A 15,712-nucleotide genomic window follows, 5' to 3' on the forward strand; every position below is an offset into this window, starting at 1 on the left:
GGGATGGGGAGATCCCCTGGAGAAGGAAATGGCAACCCACTCCAGTATTCTTGCCTGGGAAATCCCATGGACAGAGGAGCCTGGCGGACTACAGTCCATGGGGTCGCAAAAGAGCTGGCCACGACTTAGCAATTAAACAACAAGAAGTCAGGATTAGTCTAGCCCCTGAGGAGAGAGCAGTGAACAAGACAGACACAGTTCCTGCCTTCTCAGAGCCCACCTTCTAAGCAAGGGTGCCTCTAATCTAAAACACAACCGGGGGTGCGGAAGACCAGTTAGGAAGCTGTTGTATGTTTTAGATGCGAAATAATAGTGGTCGTGGAGGCACTGAGAAGCAAACAGATTTGAAAAATGAGTGGCTGGCTCTGGCTCAGCCTCAAATTCCCAAGTAAGAACAGAGGAGGAGAAAGTGGATATTTGTTTCTCAGGGCTGCTGTCTTTGACCACGGGAGCCATATGTTTCTGGAGCTCTGGTCCCTGCTACTGTTTCATTCCATAAGAGGAAATCCCTGAGCCTCCTTCCCATCCCTCTTCACTCCTCTCCTGGCAGCAGCTGGCTTCATCTGGGGAAGCCGCTGGCTACACCAGACCCCGACCCCACCCTTCTAGGCAGGATCTGCGCCCAGCACTGCATCCATCCATCTGGCCTGACATACATCAGTGTCAATCCCTGGCTGCAAAAGCAATATTTATAAATCACGTTTCCAAACTGGCTACAAATTTGTACAAAGAAACAGATGGGTTGGGGTAGCCGTTTGTCAACTGGGATATTTATACGGTGAGGAGGAGGGGGCTTGGCACACCGTGGGGAGGAGCTGGGGGGCTGGAAGGAGGAGCCCTTGCCTGCCTGTGCTGACCTCAGCATGCTGCTGCTGCCCTGGATCCCAGGGCTCAGACCAGGGGGTCACACCGGATGGGAACCCTGGCGGCCAACCCAGCCCCCACCCCTTGATCACAGAGGGGTAGTTGGGGCATAACCTCAAGCCCCTTGGGTTGGAAAGATTTGTGAACCTGGTGAGGTCAAGGGGTCAAGCCAGGGCTCTTTGTGTCTCCTATGCCCAGCTCAGGGTTCCACAGCAACGATGAGCAGGCAGGGCAGTACTGGTGGTGAAAGTTGTTAAAATATCGAACTACTTCCAGAAAGGTTTAAATAGCCGTGACTCTGAGTCCCCCGATTGCTGCCCTGTTACCTCGGCCTCTCCCTCGAGCACACCCCCAGCTTTTCTTTTTAAAAAAATTATGTATTTATTTTGGCTGTGCCTGTCTTTGTTGCCGCGCGGGCTTTTCTCTAGTTGCTGGGAGCGGGGGCTCCTCTCTAGTTGCAGCGCTCAGGCTTCTCACTGCAGTGGCTTCTCTTATGGCAGAGCACAGGCTCCAGGGCTTCAGCAGTTGCCGCTCATGGGCACAACAGTTGCGGTTCCTGGGCTCTAGAACACAGGTTCGATAGTTGTGGTGCATGGACCCAGTTGCTCCACGGCATGTGGGATCCTTCTGGACCACAGATCAAACCCATATCTCCTAACTTGGCAGGCAGATTCTTTACTGCTGAGCCACCAGCGCACCCCCACTTTAATACTATCAAGTCATTGATGGGTTAAAGCCTGGCTCCGCAGAGGCCCCAGGGTCCTACTCCAGGTTTATGATCAGTGTCCTGATTGGTTATCTGAGCTGCTGCTGCTGCTGCTGCTGCTAAGTCAGTTCAGTCGTGTCCAACTCTGTGCGACCCCACAGACGGCAGCCCACTAGGCTCCTCTGTTCCTGGGATTCTCCAGGCAAGAATACTGGAGTGGGTTGCCATTTCCTTCTCCAATGCATGAAAGTGAAAAGTGAAAGTGAAGTCGCTCAGTCGTGTCGGACTCTAGCGACCCCATGGACTGCAGCCTACCAGGCTCCTCTGTCCATGGGATTTTCCAGGCAAGAGTACTGGAGTGGGGCACTGGTTGTTAAATCCATTTAGGACTCCTGGAAATACACATGGGTCTGGCTCCAGAGGACCCGGAGGCCCTGAGGGAGGGGATGTCAAAGTCTTGGGTTGGTGGGGGGGTGAACCCAGACCCGTTCCAGGTTCAAAAGGAACTCGCACAGTCTGACCTTAGCGCCTCTCTGACTACATGTCCTCCAGTCCTGTCACTCACTCACCCCAACTATGGAGGTCTTGAACATCGCAAGCCTGCTCCTCCTCAGGGTCTTTGCACTTGCTGTCTCCTGGACTTGGATCATTCTTTGTGCAGTTATCTGCATGGCTCACCCCTGACTTCCTTTAGATCCCTCCTCACTATTGACTCCTTCACAGAGGCCTTCCTAAGCCACCTTATTTAAAGTAGCTTCTGAAACTCTTGTGCTGTGCTATGCTCAGTCGCTTCAGTCATATCTGACTCTTGATGACCCCATGGACTATAGCCCACCAGGCTCCTCTGTCCATGGAATTCTCCAGGCAAGATTACTGGAGTGGGTTGCCATGCCCTCCTCCAGGGGATCTTCCAGACCCAGAGATCGAACCTGGGGCTCCTGCACTGGCAGGCAGGTTCTTTACCACTAGCGCTACCTGGGAAGCCCAGCTGCTACTCTTACCTTGCTTTATTTCCTCCTGTTTTGTCTAACACGTGTATGTGAATACCTACTGTGTGCCAGGCACCGAGGGTCCAGCACTGAATAGAAGTCCAAACTCTTGTGAAGATTGCATTATTTTTCCTTGCTGCCCACTTACCATCCTCATCATATTATTTATTTGTTTAATTTCTGTTTTCCCTCCCTAGAATGTAAACTCCATGAAGGCAGGGATTTTGTCTCATGTGCTGCTGCATTTTTAGGACCTAGAACAGCGCCTGGCATATAGACATATTTTCAATAAATGTTCAAGAAATAGTTGCTGAATGAAGGAGATGCCATGTTCTAGGTACTGACAATACACTTCGGTAGGCCGCATTTCACTGGGGCCACCTAGCTGCCTGGCAGGCATTTTCAGTCCCATTTTACAGATGGTGAAACTGAGGCAGACCTCAGGGTTGCACAGGAAGTCATGAACTGAGATTGAACTGAGACCCAGAGGTCCCTCACTCCCAGTGTGTTGATCCCACCCCCCAGTCTACCCCTTAAAGATTCAGACTTCAACTTCTTGATGAAGGTGGACCTGCAGGGGTGGGTTTCACAAAGGGGATCAGCTCAGGCTGGGTGGGGCAGTTTGCTTTCAAGGTAGGGAGAAGGAAGCACAATGGAACTGAGATACGTGTGGGTTTGAATCCAGCCTCACACTGACTCCCTGTATGACCCTGCGTGAGTCCCTTGTCCTCTTAAAGTCTCAGTTTCATCACCTGCAAAACGAAGGGACGGGTAAGAAAAACTGCCTCCCAGGTGACCATGAGGATGCAAAGAGAAACGTGAGGGGGCTAAAGCACTTTCTTTCCGGCTGTGCTAAGCTTCACTGCGGCACGTTGGCTTCCTCCAGCTGCAGTGCAAAAGCTTCTCTAGTCGTGGCCCACAGGCTCAGTCGTTGCAGCGCATGGGCTTAGTTGCCCCTCGGCATGTGGGATTTTGGACATCCGACCAGGGGCAGAACTGCGCTCCCTTAATTGGAAGGTGGATTGTCAACCAGAACCAGGGAAGTCCCAAGGGATAAAGCACTTTTAAAACAAAAGGGTGGGAGTTGTGTGTGTGTGTGTGTGTCAGTTGCTCAGTTGTGTCCGACTCTTTGTGACCCCATGGACTGTAGCTCGCCAGGCTTCTCTGTCCATTGGATTCTCCAGGCAGGAATACTGGAGTGGGGTGCCATTCCTTTCTCCAGGGGATCTTCCTGACCCAAGATCGAACCCAGGTCTCCTGTATTACAGGCAGATTCTTTACCATCTGAGCCACCCTGGATCCCTGGCTTATTCCAATCTTAGATCAGGGGCTCCTCCCACCCTGGAGCCCCACCCGCTCCCATTCTTCAGGTATTCCCTCTCTGTGTCTTTCTATCTACCCCTGTTACCCTGGAGCTGGCCCCCTCCACTCCACCAACCCACCTCTTGCTTGTTCTTCAGTCTGGCCAGCAGGCTTGGTAAGGGCTCCAGCGTGGCGCAGATGTTCTGTGTGATCTCGGACCCATCACTGGCCCTCTAGGGGCCTCCATAACATGGGAAGGGGGCGGGGAGGCTAGGCTCCTCCCTCCACGAGTCCTGGGATTTGGGATCCTTCAGAGGTCACTCACCTTGGATGTCGAGCAAGGAGAAATGGGGGTTGCTGGGAGCTTCTGGCACCAGGCGGAAATAGAAGCGATGCCCGCTCTGGGGCTCGTCTCTGTCCACCACGCTAATGGTCTGGATGAGCTGAAGGGTGAGGAGCGGGCAGGGGACCGAGGTGAGGCCGAGCCCACGCCGGGCCTGAACAGAGGTTGCCCCAGCAACCTACTTGGTAGGTACCCCGGTCCCAGCCCTTCAGTGGTACCTGGCCTGGCTTGGCGTCCTCACACACGGCTGCCTCGTAGGGTGTGGCCAGCTCTGGGGGATTGTCGTTCACATCCAGGATGCGGATCCTTAGGGATGCCCGTGATAGCTGGGCATGATTGTCTGTAACAAGAGCACAGCAGTAAGGTGGGCGGCTTCAAGCGTGAGATCTAGACAGCCCCCCATCTCCTGCTAGAACATTAGGCAGTGGGGTCGCATTGAGAGATCTGTGTGTTGATCAAGCTGGACATCGGGCTAAATGGGTCACCATCACCATATCAGTGTTACTATCATCATCACCACCATTTGATTATCGCTGTAACCGTCGCCATAATCACCAGTCCCACCCCATCACCAACGCCATCACCCTCTCCACCGTTACTACTGCTTCCTTCACCATCGCCATTACCCGGAGCACTGCCACCAGAGCACTACCACCAGCAAAACTATCAGTACCACCGTCACCACCCGCCCCGCTCTCGCCATCACCATGCCATCCCGCCTCCTCTGTCCCCTCACCATCAGCAGGAGAACGATCACCAGCCTTGTACCCACTAGTACCGCCTCCCTCATCTCCCCCATCACAAACACTAAGGCCGCCACTCACCACCCTTGCCAGCCCCAGCACCCCCCGACACCACAATCACCGATGTCACCACCACCATCATCTCCAGGCATTCGCTTATCCACCATCTCTGCTACAGCCCCGCCAACACTGCCAGGCCCCGGCCCTCATCACCCACATCACTACCACAGCACCACCACCCAACCACACCACACTCAACACTGCCGCTCTACCCCTTCACCTCAGCGTGCACAGAATGCTCCTGGAGCACCCATACCCATCATTTCAGGTCTCCTTGCAGAAATCCGGTAGTTTGGTACAATTTCTATCCCCATATTGCAGAAGAGAAATGAAAACACTGGAGAGTTTAAAGAATCGGTCAGCTGGCAACTGAAGTCCCAAACCTTTGCTCTTTTAAGACTCGACCCTGAGAGGGCAAGACAAGTCCACTGGAGGTGAGTCTTCACCTCCAAAACCATGCAGCCCCCACCCCTCCATCTGTGGTGTATTTGAGGTCAAGGCTTCCGTTGTATTAGTTCCTGGGTCCCCAGCACTGTGGCATGTGGCACGGACTAGGTTCTAACAGATCTGAGGAGTGAATGAGTGAAACTTGGAAACACTCAGACAGAAAGAGGCTTGCATTTCAGGCATGGCTCTGTCCCTGACACGGTGTTTGATCTTGGGTAAGACTTTTCCCTCTCTGACATCAGTTTCCACACCTGGAAAACAGCACAGTGATTAAGAGCAAGGACTCAGGAACCAAGTGGTTCCAATCTCAGTGGTGCCACTCAGTAGCTGTGTGATCCACGCCAGGTCACTTGACCTCTCTATGCCTTGATTTTCTTACCTACAACAAAATGGGTCTGTTAGGAATGGGTTGGCTAGGCGGACAGATTGAGTCAATATCTGCAAAGCACTTAAAACTGTATATATAACACATAACAAGTGTTACATAAGGAGTTGTTAAATAAACAGGCATCCTTGAAGGATCCTCTCAGCAGTGACATTCAGTGACTTGGGGCTCTGGGACACCCCATCCCCTCCTGTCCTTTCTGAGAAGCACCCTGAACATTGGCCCTTTACAGCCCCCAGACCTCTGAGTGCTCATGGGTGCCGTGTCCTTGGCTATCTTAGCCATGAGTTCATTACTGACATGTTCCAGCCAACAGTGCAATCAAGGATAGGCAGCCAGGAACCCCATGAGTTTTTTTGGGGGAAGAGGAGGTGGTTGACTGCTCCTTTCTGTGAACTCAAGGGCCCCAGCGGATGCTGACTGCAGCTGCTCCTGTGTCGATAAAGACAGAAATGGAGATTGGGAGGCAGGTGTGGCCACCGGGTCAGGGAAAGGAAGGGCTGGGGTTGGGGGGCATCCTTAATTAACTCAAACCCCGACTCCTCTCTGGAGCTCCCCTTAGCCAAGGTGCCTTATCTTCTCAGCTCACCCAGATCTGCCGCTTGGGCGATTAGAGGGGGCTTTTCCGGGGGCGAGAGATAGGAGTCGTGACTGGGAATGCCGGGTGAGCTGTTATTTTTAAGAGTGCTTTGCCAGAGAACAGCCAGCCGGTGGGTGCTTTGTGGGGAGAGGAGGAGGGGAGGAGGGGAGGGTGAGGTCCATCACCAGGAACAGGCACCTCTCTTCCCACTGAGGCAGAGGGAAGGTAGGGGGTGAGAGGGCACCTTTCCCTTCAGTGGGCGGGTGGGGGGGGGGGAGGGGTGGGGTTCAGGGCTGGAGGCAGGGGTAGGGTCCTGTGGGGCCAAGCAGAAGGGGTCCTCAGAGTCAGATAAGATCCTCAGTGGGCAGACTGGAGGCTTGGGTCCACTGCTGGTGAGACACCCATTATTGTATCATTCCTCTGAGTTCTCCTGGGCCTCTCCTATCTCTTCTGTAATTCTATCTCGATTATCTTGATTTATTGAGATGTAACTGACATATAACACTGTATAAGTTTAAGGTGTAAAATGCAGTGATTCAATACACATAGATATTGCAAAATGCTAGTCACAAAAAGATTAAGTAGTACATCCTTACTTTACAAAGCTACCGTTTCGTTGTTGTCCTAGCTCCTCCTTTCAAATGTTACAGGTCACTTCTTGGGAAAGTCCTGAGTTCTTTGGCAAGAGAGAGCATCTCAGCTCCGAGAGGTGGGGCAGCCAAGAGGTGTGTCTCTATGTTGCCAAAGTTGCCACCTACGTAGCTTATCTCAGAGACCCCCTGCCTGAACTGGCGTCTGGCCTGGGACCCCAGAGTTCGTGGGCCAACCCTAAGCACAATCCCCATGCTTTGGCATCATGACAGTCTCCAGCCTGGCTCATTAGAATCACTTGGGAAGGGACTTTCTTGGTGGTCCAGTGGTTAAGAATCCACCTTGAAATGGGGGACGTGGGTTCAGGGAACTAAGATCCGACATGCCATGGAGAAACTAAGCCTACCTGCCTTAGAGAGGCTGTGCACCAGACTGTAGAGTCCATGAGCCACAGTGAAAGACTGCACGATGCAACGAACTTCCCGTGAGCCGCAGCTTAGACCTGATGCAGCCAAATAAATACAATTGTTTTTAAAAAATCCTGCTTTAAAATGAACTGATGCCCCAAGACTTGGTCATTTTTTTTTAAATAGCTCCAGGTGAATCTATATAATATGTATCCATAGTAAGCTTTGCAAACTCCAGGGGTGACTGGTAGGTGCTGGGGGAAGTCCAACTGGACATCTTGCCTCTGATTGGCTTCCTCCAAACCCCTATGGATCACAACATCATTTGCAATAATTGATAATAATGCATAATTTTACCCCCTTAAATGTTTCTGGTATAAAACAAGAGATCCATCAATTAATTTCCTCTTCATGCAGAAAGTTCCAATTTATAACAAACTTTCTTATCTTTCATTGGATCTTCAAAACAACTCATAAAGGAGATCTTAATTAAACCTGTTAAAAAAATTTTTTTTGGCCATGCCGTGCAATTTGCAGGATCTTAGTTCGCTGACCAGGGATCAAACTCAGGTCCGGGCAGTAAAAGTGCTGAGTCCTAACCAGTGAACCGCCAGAGAATTCCCTAAACCTATTTTGTAGATGGAGAAACTGAGGCCCAGAAAGGGGTAAGACTTTGTCCAAAGCCACAGGAAAGTCAGTGGCAGAACTGGCATTGGGTCCTAGGTCTCCAGACTCTCAGTCCAGTGCTTAGTCCAGATGCAGTGCCTGTGGGCCCTTCCGCTGCCTGAATATTTGTCCATCCAGATGCAGCTACTGCTCGGACCGAGGCCCAGGCTGACCTCGCCCCACACCCAGTGGTAGGCGCCCTCTCCCAGGGCTGGATCCCCCAGGGGTCCCACCCATCCTCCCCTGGCATCTCAGTTCAGCTGACTGACATGCAAATTAGTTTAATTATTTCTTCTTCTAAAATAAATTATATTTTGCAGTAGCTGCAATATGTTGTGTCAGGCAAAATTACATTCAATATTTTTAAACTAATTGATGCAGCCTTGAGGAAGGCTGATTGACAGCCCAGAGCTGAGCAGGCCTGCAGTCTTAACCGATTCCTAAATTAAAATTAAACGTGCTTCGGCCGGGTGCTTCCTCTCTGAGCTGGCTCACCATTAATCCGAGGAGGTGGCAGGTGGAGCCCGGGGGGCTGAGGGGCTGAGAAGCGTGGGCCGTTCTGTGGGTGCCTTCGGAAGAGAGCAGGCTTGGGCAGGAGAGCCAGTGTGCAGTATTGGCAGGCCCCTTAGCTTCTCTGGGTGTCAGAGTCCCTTTTGTGTAACAGATGGGGGACCAGACTGGGCAATTTGAAACTGAAACTTCTGTTTTTTGCTGACTACTACAGTTTGAGCGCCTCCTTTGTACCAAGGGCACAATACTGAACAAGACCAACATTGCCTCTTGGTCTATGGCAGGGGCAGACAGCATTCCAGACTGTGATAAGAGTTGAGAGAAAAAAAGCCCAGGACTGTGAGAGGAGGAGGCAAGGGCTCCTACCCTGGTGGGGCACAGGAATGTTTACCCTGAAGTAGGGGACGGTGGCGCCAGTGGTAAAGAACCTGCCTGCCAACGCAAGAGATGTAAGAGACGCGGGTTCGATCCCTGGGTTGGGAAGAGCCCCTGGAGGAGGGCATGGCAACCCACTCCAGTATTCTTGCCTGCAGAATCCCATGGACAGAGGAGCCTGGTGGGCTAAAGTCCATAGTGTTGCAAACAGTCAGATATGACTGAAGATACTTGGCACTTAGCAGGGGACCTTTAAGCTGAGATCCAACTAGGAAGTGATCAGGTGAAGGGGATGGGAAGAAAGAGTTCTCCAGACAGTAGGAACAGCATGTGCAAAGGTCCTGGGGTGGGAGGGGAGTCTGCAGATAGTAAAACTCTGGATTCCTTCTAAGGAAGACCCCATCCCCTGGCCGCTCCTAATATAGTGTTTGGACCAAACTGGACTTAGAGGGCTGGAGGCCAGCAGGAAAGACAGAGGGTGTAGGGCCTGGCCTGGTGACCCTGTTAGGGAACTCCTGGGAATGAGTGCCTCCCAGAAGGCCACCAGCAAACACATATAGAGAACCTGCCACGGGCCAGGGTTTGTTCTGCCTCATTTCATCCTGTTAGCCCCTGGGAGATATGGATTTGAATTACTGCCATTTTTTGATGAGGAAACTGGCTGAGAGGTAAAGAACTTGTCCAAAGTTTCACAGGGGGACAATCAATGGAACCTGAGCCTGGTTCAAAACAGGGACTTTCTACCCATCAAATGAGATGGCCTTTCTGACCACCTTTAGGTGCCCAAGGCCAGCTTGCCTTGAGGGCCCAAATGTCTCTGCCTCCTCCAGGAAGCTTTCCTTGACTGCCCTCATTCCTGGGCAATCAGACTATATGTCCAAGACCTACATACCCATAAAGCCTGTGTGATCTTCCTCCCTGGCCTTGTCCCTCGCCCCACTCTCCTTTTTCCTCTGATCCAAGTTTCCTCTTTGCCCTCCTTCAGATATTTGCCCAGATGTCTTCTCAGCGAGACTTCCCCTGATGACTTTATTTTACCTTGCTCCTTGCAATTCCACCAGATACCCCATTCACTGCTCTCTCTCTGCGTGTTTATCCAACATCCCTGTATTTTTGTTGTTGTTGCTGTTCAGTTGCTAAGTTTTGTTTGACTCTTTGCGACCCCATGGACTGTAGCCTGCCAGGCTTCACTGTCCTTCACTGTCTCCAAGTTTGCTCAAACTCATGTCCATTGAGTCAGTGATGCTATCTAACTGTCTCATCCTCTGTCTATATTTTTACTTAAACTCACCCATCATCTATCTCCCCCACTAGAAAGCAAGCAGATTTTTGGTCTCTTGTGTTTGCTGCTGTCTCCCCAGCCCCTCTCTGCATGGCACACAGTAGGTGCTTAATAAAGATTTGTCAAATGAATGGGTTTCACTGTCTGTGGCACCTCTAACCATGCTGGGGGGCTGCAGAGTGACAGGGAGATACCGAGACCTCTGGAGGGACAAATTCTGTGGGGGCCACAGCCGCCCCTGAATCACATCACCGAGGGAGCAGTCTAGTTTTCCGACCCTGTTCCTGTCTCTCTCCCTGGACCAAGGTTTTCCCATCGGTAAAACAAATGGAGCTGGACTCTGAGGTTCTCCTTGGTTGTCACAGAAAAAGAGAAGCCAGGGAGAGAGACAGAAGTGAGGACACAAGAGTGGGCATGGGAAGGAGAGTGAGAAGTGGGGAGAGGGCGGAGGGAGGGGGCCACAGAGGTGGGGGGCTGCTGGAAGGTACCTCCTTCTCCCTCACCTGCAGTGGAGCAAGGGTAGCCCAGACCCTCTGCTCCACAGTCCCTCAGCTCCCTGCCCCACCGCCCTGCCACCTCCCGAGGGAATTAAATTGCATCCAAACACTAGGCTCTGATTAGCGCTGGCCAGCTGGGCAGGAAGATTTATCATCCCAATTACGAGCTGGCCAAGACAAGCAGGCAGGATGGCGAGGGGTGGGGGGACTGGGTGAGCAGGCGGGGGTGCTTCAGGGAAGGGGTGTCAGAGCTGTCAGGGGAGTATGCCTTGCACTCCCTGCCCGGTCCCCACTCACCTCCAGTGGGAGCACGAGGTTAGGGCGCCTTCTCTGCTTTTTGATTATCTGTTTGGCTTCCACATGGAGATTGGAAGTTTGACCTTGTTGAGATGGGGATGTTTCATCCACCAAACGGTAGAGGAGGACTTCTGGGTAAAATAAGGGCCCTGGAATCGGGGGTGGGTGGCAGGAAGTTCTCCTTCCTAGGGCTGAGCTGGTCCTAATACTCTGGGCTTTCCTACAAAGACTCCATGGACCTCACAAAAATCTTTGTTCCTGGTGGGATCAGTTAAGTACCTAGGTGGCTCAGGATCCTGGGAGTTACCCGGTCCAAGTGGAACCCAGGCTTGATTTACACACCTCTGGTGATGGGGAGCTCACTACCTTCTGAAGCAACCCCTTCCATGCAGGGCTGTGCCAAGCCTCTCCCCCAGACCACTACAGCCAGCCTCCCCAGCACTTCCTCCTTCCCTCCCTCGCCCTGCCCTCCACTCTTAGCACATGTCTCAGCTGAGTCTTCCTGATAGCCTCCCATCTGTTCCCCGCTCCAGGCTGCCCCTCTCCCGTCCGCCTTCCCCCACGAACCCAAGTGGCCACAGGGGACTGCACATCTGGCCATCTCCCTCTTCTACCTGAAGACCCGCTCTGGCTCCCTGTCGTCTCCAGGAGATGTCCGGCTGCTCACAGGACATCCGAGGCCCTTCCTGTAGAGGCCCCCAGTGAGCTTCTGCACACTCAGCTCGTCTCACCTGCTCCAGCCACCCTCTGGCCCAGCCTCTAGCCACATCCCGTTTCTCAGAATGGACAGTGGTCTTCCTGCCGGCCAAACCTCCAGGCCTTGGCACACAGGCATCTTTCTCCTGGGAGCTCCCAACCCCACTCTCCTTAACCTTTGAAACCCAACTCAGACGTCCCCTTCTCTGGGAAAGCTTTCTTTCCTTCTTCCCCTGCCTGCACCTCCTGAGAGCCCACCGCCCCATCCCCTCTACCCTGTGCTGTCCAGAGCAGGGCCAAGCATCCCGAGGTCAGAGGCCAAGACTCTACCCCCAGATTCCAGTGACCAGGCCTGGTGGGTGAGAAGAGGTCCCCAGTAGACACTTTATATAAAGCATTCAGCACAATATCTGGCATATTGTGAGTTTCAAATAAATAGAAGCCACTATGATGAATAGTTATGAACTGAGGTGGCTCAGTGAGTAAAGAATCTGCCTGCAATGCCGGAGACACATGAGAGACAGGTTCGATCCCTGGGTTGGGAAGAAACCCTGGAGGAGGGCTTGGCAACCCACTCCAGTATTATTGCCTGGAGAATTCCATGGACAGAGGAGCGTGGCAGGTTACAGTCCATAGGGTTGCAAAGAGTTGGACACGACTGAGCGACTGAGCGCACATGATTAATAGTCAACAGTAACAGTTATGACCCTCATAGCTGTCCAATAGGGTGCCATTTCATAGGTGAGAAAATCAAGGCAAGAAGAGGGGAAATGACTATCCATACTCTCAGCTGGGATTCGGACCGCTAGAAGCAGCGTTTCTTTATCATGCTGCCCTGCCTTCCTAACTGGGTGGGCAAGACCATTTACCATCCATTCAGGAAATACTGAGTTGGCCAAAAGGGTTGTTTGGGATTTTCTATATGACGTTACGGAAAATCCCGAATGACTTTTTTGGCCACCCTAATACTTGTACACACCTACTAAGCGCCAGGCCCAGTGTGAATGCTACAGATATGGAAGAGACCCTGCCTTCATGGAAGGTCCTTTTCCCAGGAGACGAGAGATCAACAAAGTCGGCACACAAATGCATATCTAAATCGTAAAGCTTGCTCTGTGATAGAAAGGAAAAATCAGGGGCCTGTGAAATCAGGACTTGGCCTGGGGTGACCCATATGGGGAAGCTCTGGCTAATCTAGTTAACTCTTTGCTGTCCAGCCAGAGACCACCCCTCCAGACCAGTTTAGGGCCTGGAAGAGGGGGCCGGTTGCAGCCCCCTGGCACACCGCCCCCCTCTACCCCAGTGCCGGCTTCGCCAGCCTGCCCGCCACCCCTCTGTCTCTTTGAAGACTGTCCCTTTACAACTGCCCTTTTTTCCACTGAAGGATTCAGACACAAATTGTACTTTAAATTCAATATCGGTCATTAATATTTCATGATTACAAAACGTTAAAGATAATGTCAGTGGAAGGAGCGTCTGCATGGGCAGAATGGATGACTCAGAAGTTCGGGGGAGAGGGGAGCCCGCATACTAAGTGGCCAGGGAGTCTTTGAGGTAATCTGGTCTGACAGGCTGCGGCTGTGCCTCAGTGCCGCGTTCTCGTTCTCCGAGGTGCTCACAAGGCTCCGCTGCTGTGTGTAAATATTTCCTTCCCCTCTGATTCTTGTCACCTCGCGTTTGCTGCACCCGGAGCAGGTGGGGCACCATGACCCCGCCACTGGACCCCCGCCGTGGTTCCCTGTTTTTGAGAAGCCAAATAGATGCTTTGGCAGAAGGGCACCAGGGTTGGAGGGGGAGACCCCAGGGCATTGTCCTTGAGGCTCTGGCCTGGCTGTGGGAGCCCTGCCCACCCCCAGCCCCCAGGGACTGGCTTTGTGACTTTGGGGCCATTGCAGTTCCTTCCTGAGCCTCTACTTCCCAGTCTGCAAAGTGGGGATAACAATTTGTCCTCGTCTCACGGAGAGGGCAAGAAGCTGGAGTGGGTGGATCGCTGGTGCCGCTCCTGGCTTCATGCCTGGCACCAAAGACATATGACTCGGGGGCAGCTGGGTGAACGCCGGGCCATGCAGTCAGACTGGCTGGGGCCGGGAATTTGGACAAATGACTTCACCTCCCCGAGTCTTAGTTTCCTCATCCATACGTTGGGGGTGACATCTGATAGGTGGGGAGCTTCCGTGAACACAGCACTGTAAAGCGCCTGGCACAGAGTGAGTGCTTCAGGCAAGTGCACCGAGTCCAGATCGATAGATATCATTAACTGAGCACTAAGTACTGGGCTAAGTTCTTTCTATCCTATTTAATCCTCCCACCAGCACCGTGAAGTGGGAACCACTCATTTTCTCATCCATCAATATCCCCGGTGAGACTTGGGCAGGAGTTGTGAATTGCAGCTCCGAGGGGAGGGGTCGCTAGCCCAGTCCTTTCCTTCCCCATGCTCAGTTACTGGGATGGTGTGGGGTCAATAGGGGTGGGGCCCCGAGAACAGAGTACCAGGAAAAGGAAGGCTGTGGAGCAAAGCTGTGGAAGAAACCAGGAAGACTTGGCCCCCAATCCTGGCTCTGCCACTGCACATCCTTGGGCAAAGCTCTTAATAGTCTGAGCCTCAATTTTCCCATCAATAAAATGGGTGCTGATCATTCAATAGAAGTACGTGCTAAAAAGGATCAAGCTCAGTGTCTATTAGGTAAACACTGTAAAAAAAATCTCTGCTGGGGAGAGGCCCCTGACACACTCTCTCTGTGAAATGGTAGCATTAGCGATTCTGTATGCTTCTCTTGCTGCTTCTGGAAGAGATTCACAGGGCAGAAGCACAACGCTTAACCCGAGAAGGGACCAGCTAGTGGTGGGCCATCGGGTGGTGTGACAGCTGGTGGGGAGATGCTCTGTGGGTAGGGAGAGGGGGTGTCTCTGCCCAGCAGCCCGGCCAGGCCCCCTGGCTGCTCAGGAAGCAGGTTCAGGGAGGTGAGGATGGGGAGCTGTCTGCCCACCAGTCCAGCCGCCACTTCTTCTCCAGCCACCTTTGTTATCTCCCTTTCATGCGGTGGAGAAGTGGATTCAAAGGCTCGGGAGCAGCAGGCACTGAGGTTTGAGCCAGCTTTGTATTTTCTTTTAAACCGAAGTTGAAAGAGACGAAGGGAACTTCAGCCTAGGGACTTCCTCGGCTGGAATGGGCTGGTGGGGCCAGGGAAATGGGAGGCACCAGCCAGGGAAGGCGGAGGAGGAGAGCCGCCAGGAGGGCTCGAAGGCACAGGAGGGCCTTGGGGCCCAGCTCTGCAGAGGGGAGTCTGAATGGCGCCCACTCCCACCAAGGTTGAGACTCTGAGTATTCCTGCTGTCATCATCGGTTACTGGAGGCTCTGCTGGCTGCTGAGATCTGGAGAGCTGACAGGGAGGGGAGCTTGCGGAGCCGGTCTAGCATGGGCTCTGGCAGCGTTGCTCTGGTTGAGCAGGAGGCCTGCTGAACTGCCCTTTCCCCACTCCAGGCGTGCCATGAACCCCCATGCTCTTAGCCTCTCACCTCCATGGCCTGACTTGTCTAGACTCCATGTCCCAGGGCCTCCTCTTTCTTTCTCAGCTCACACGCCTCCCCAGCTGCACCACACTGCCTGTGACATGCGAGCACGTGTGCACACACACACACACACACACACACACACACACTCTTCGACACAGGCCAATCACCTTGGAGTCATTCTTGACCCCTCCATCTCTTTCCTCCATCTCACCCCATCAGCAGGTCCAGGGGGCTCTATTTTCAGCCTGCCTTCAAAAGCTACCACTTCTCACCATTTCCATGGCTATCCCCCTGGGCCAGGCCACTATCTCATCTAAGGGCCCTGTTGCATGTAAATTCTAGTTGAGCCCCTGCTCCTTTCCCTCCCCCACCTCCCCCCATCCCCACCCTGCAGCCCCCAAACAACCTATTTTCAATGCAGCAGCCGTAGGTATCATGTCGGGCAACCTCCCTCCTCT

General features: G+C 52.9%; 1 protein-coding gene across 1 annotated transcript in view; it reads right to left on the reverse strand.

The window, feature by feature from the left end:
- Positions 1-15,712, reverse strand: part of CDH22 (cadherin 22) — a 143,914-nt gene that overhangs the window by 8,126 nt on the left and 120,076 nt on the right. Inside the window, exons 9-10 of the mRNA XM_070801795.1 lie at positions 4,423-4,544; positions 4,187-4,304 (exon numbers count right to left, since the gene is read on the reverse strand). Coding sequence (XP_070657896.1) covers positions 4,187-4,304; positions 4,423-4,544 — 240 coding nt within the window. The remainder of the gene's footprint in view (positions 1-4,186; positions 4,305-4,422; positions 4,545-15,712) is intronic.

This window comes from Bos indicus, chromosome 13 (assembly GCF_029378745.1).
Source record: "Bos indicus isolate NIAB-ARS_2022 breed Sahiwal x Tharparkar chromosome 13, NIAB-ARS_B.indTharparkar_mat_pri_1.0, whole genome shotgun sequence".
Lineage (NCBI taxonomy): Eukaryota > Metazoa > Chordata > Mammalia > Artiodactyla > Bovidae > Bos > Bos indicus.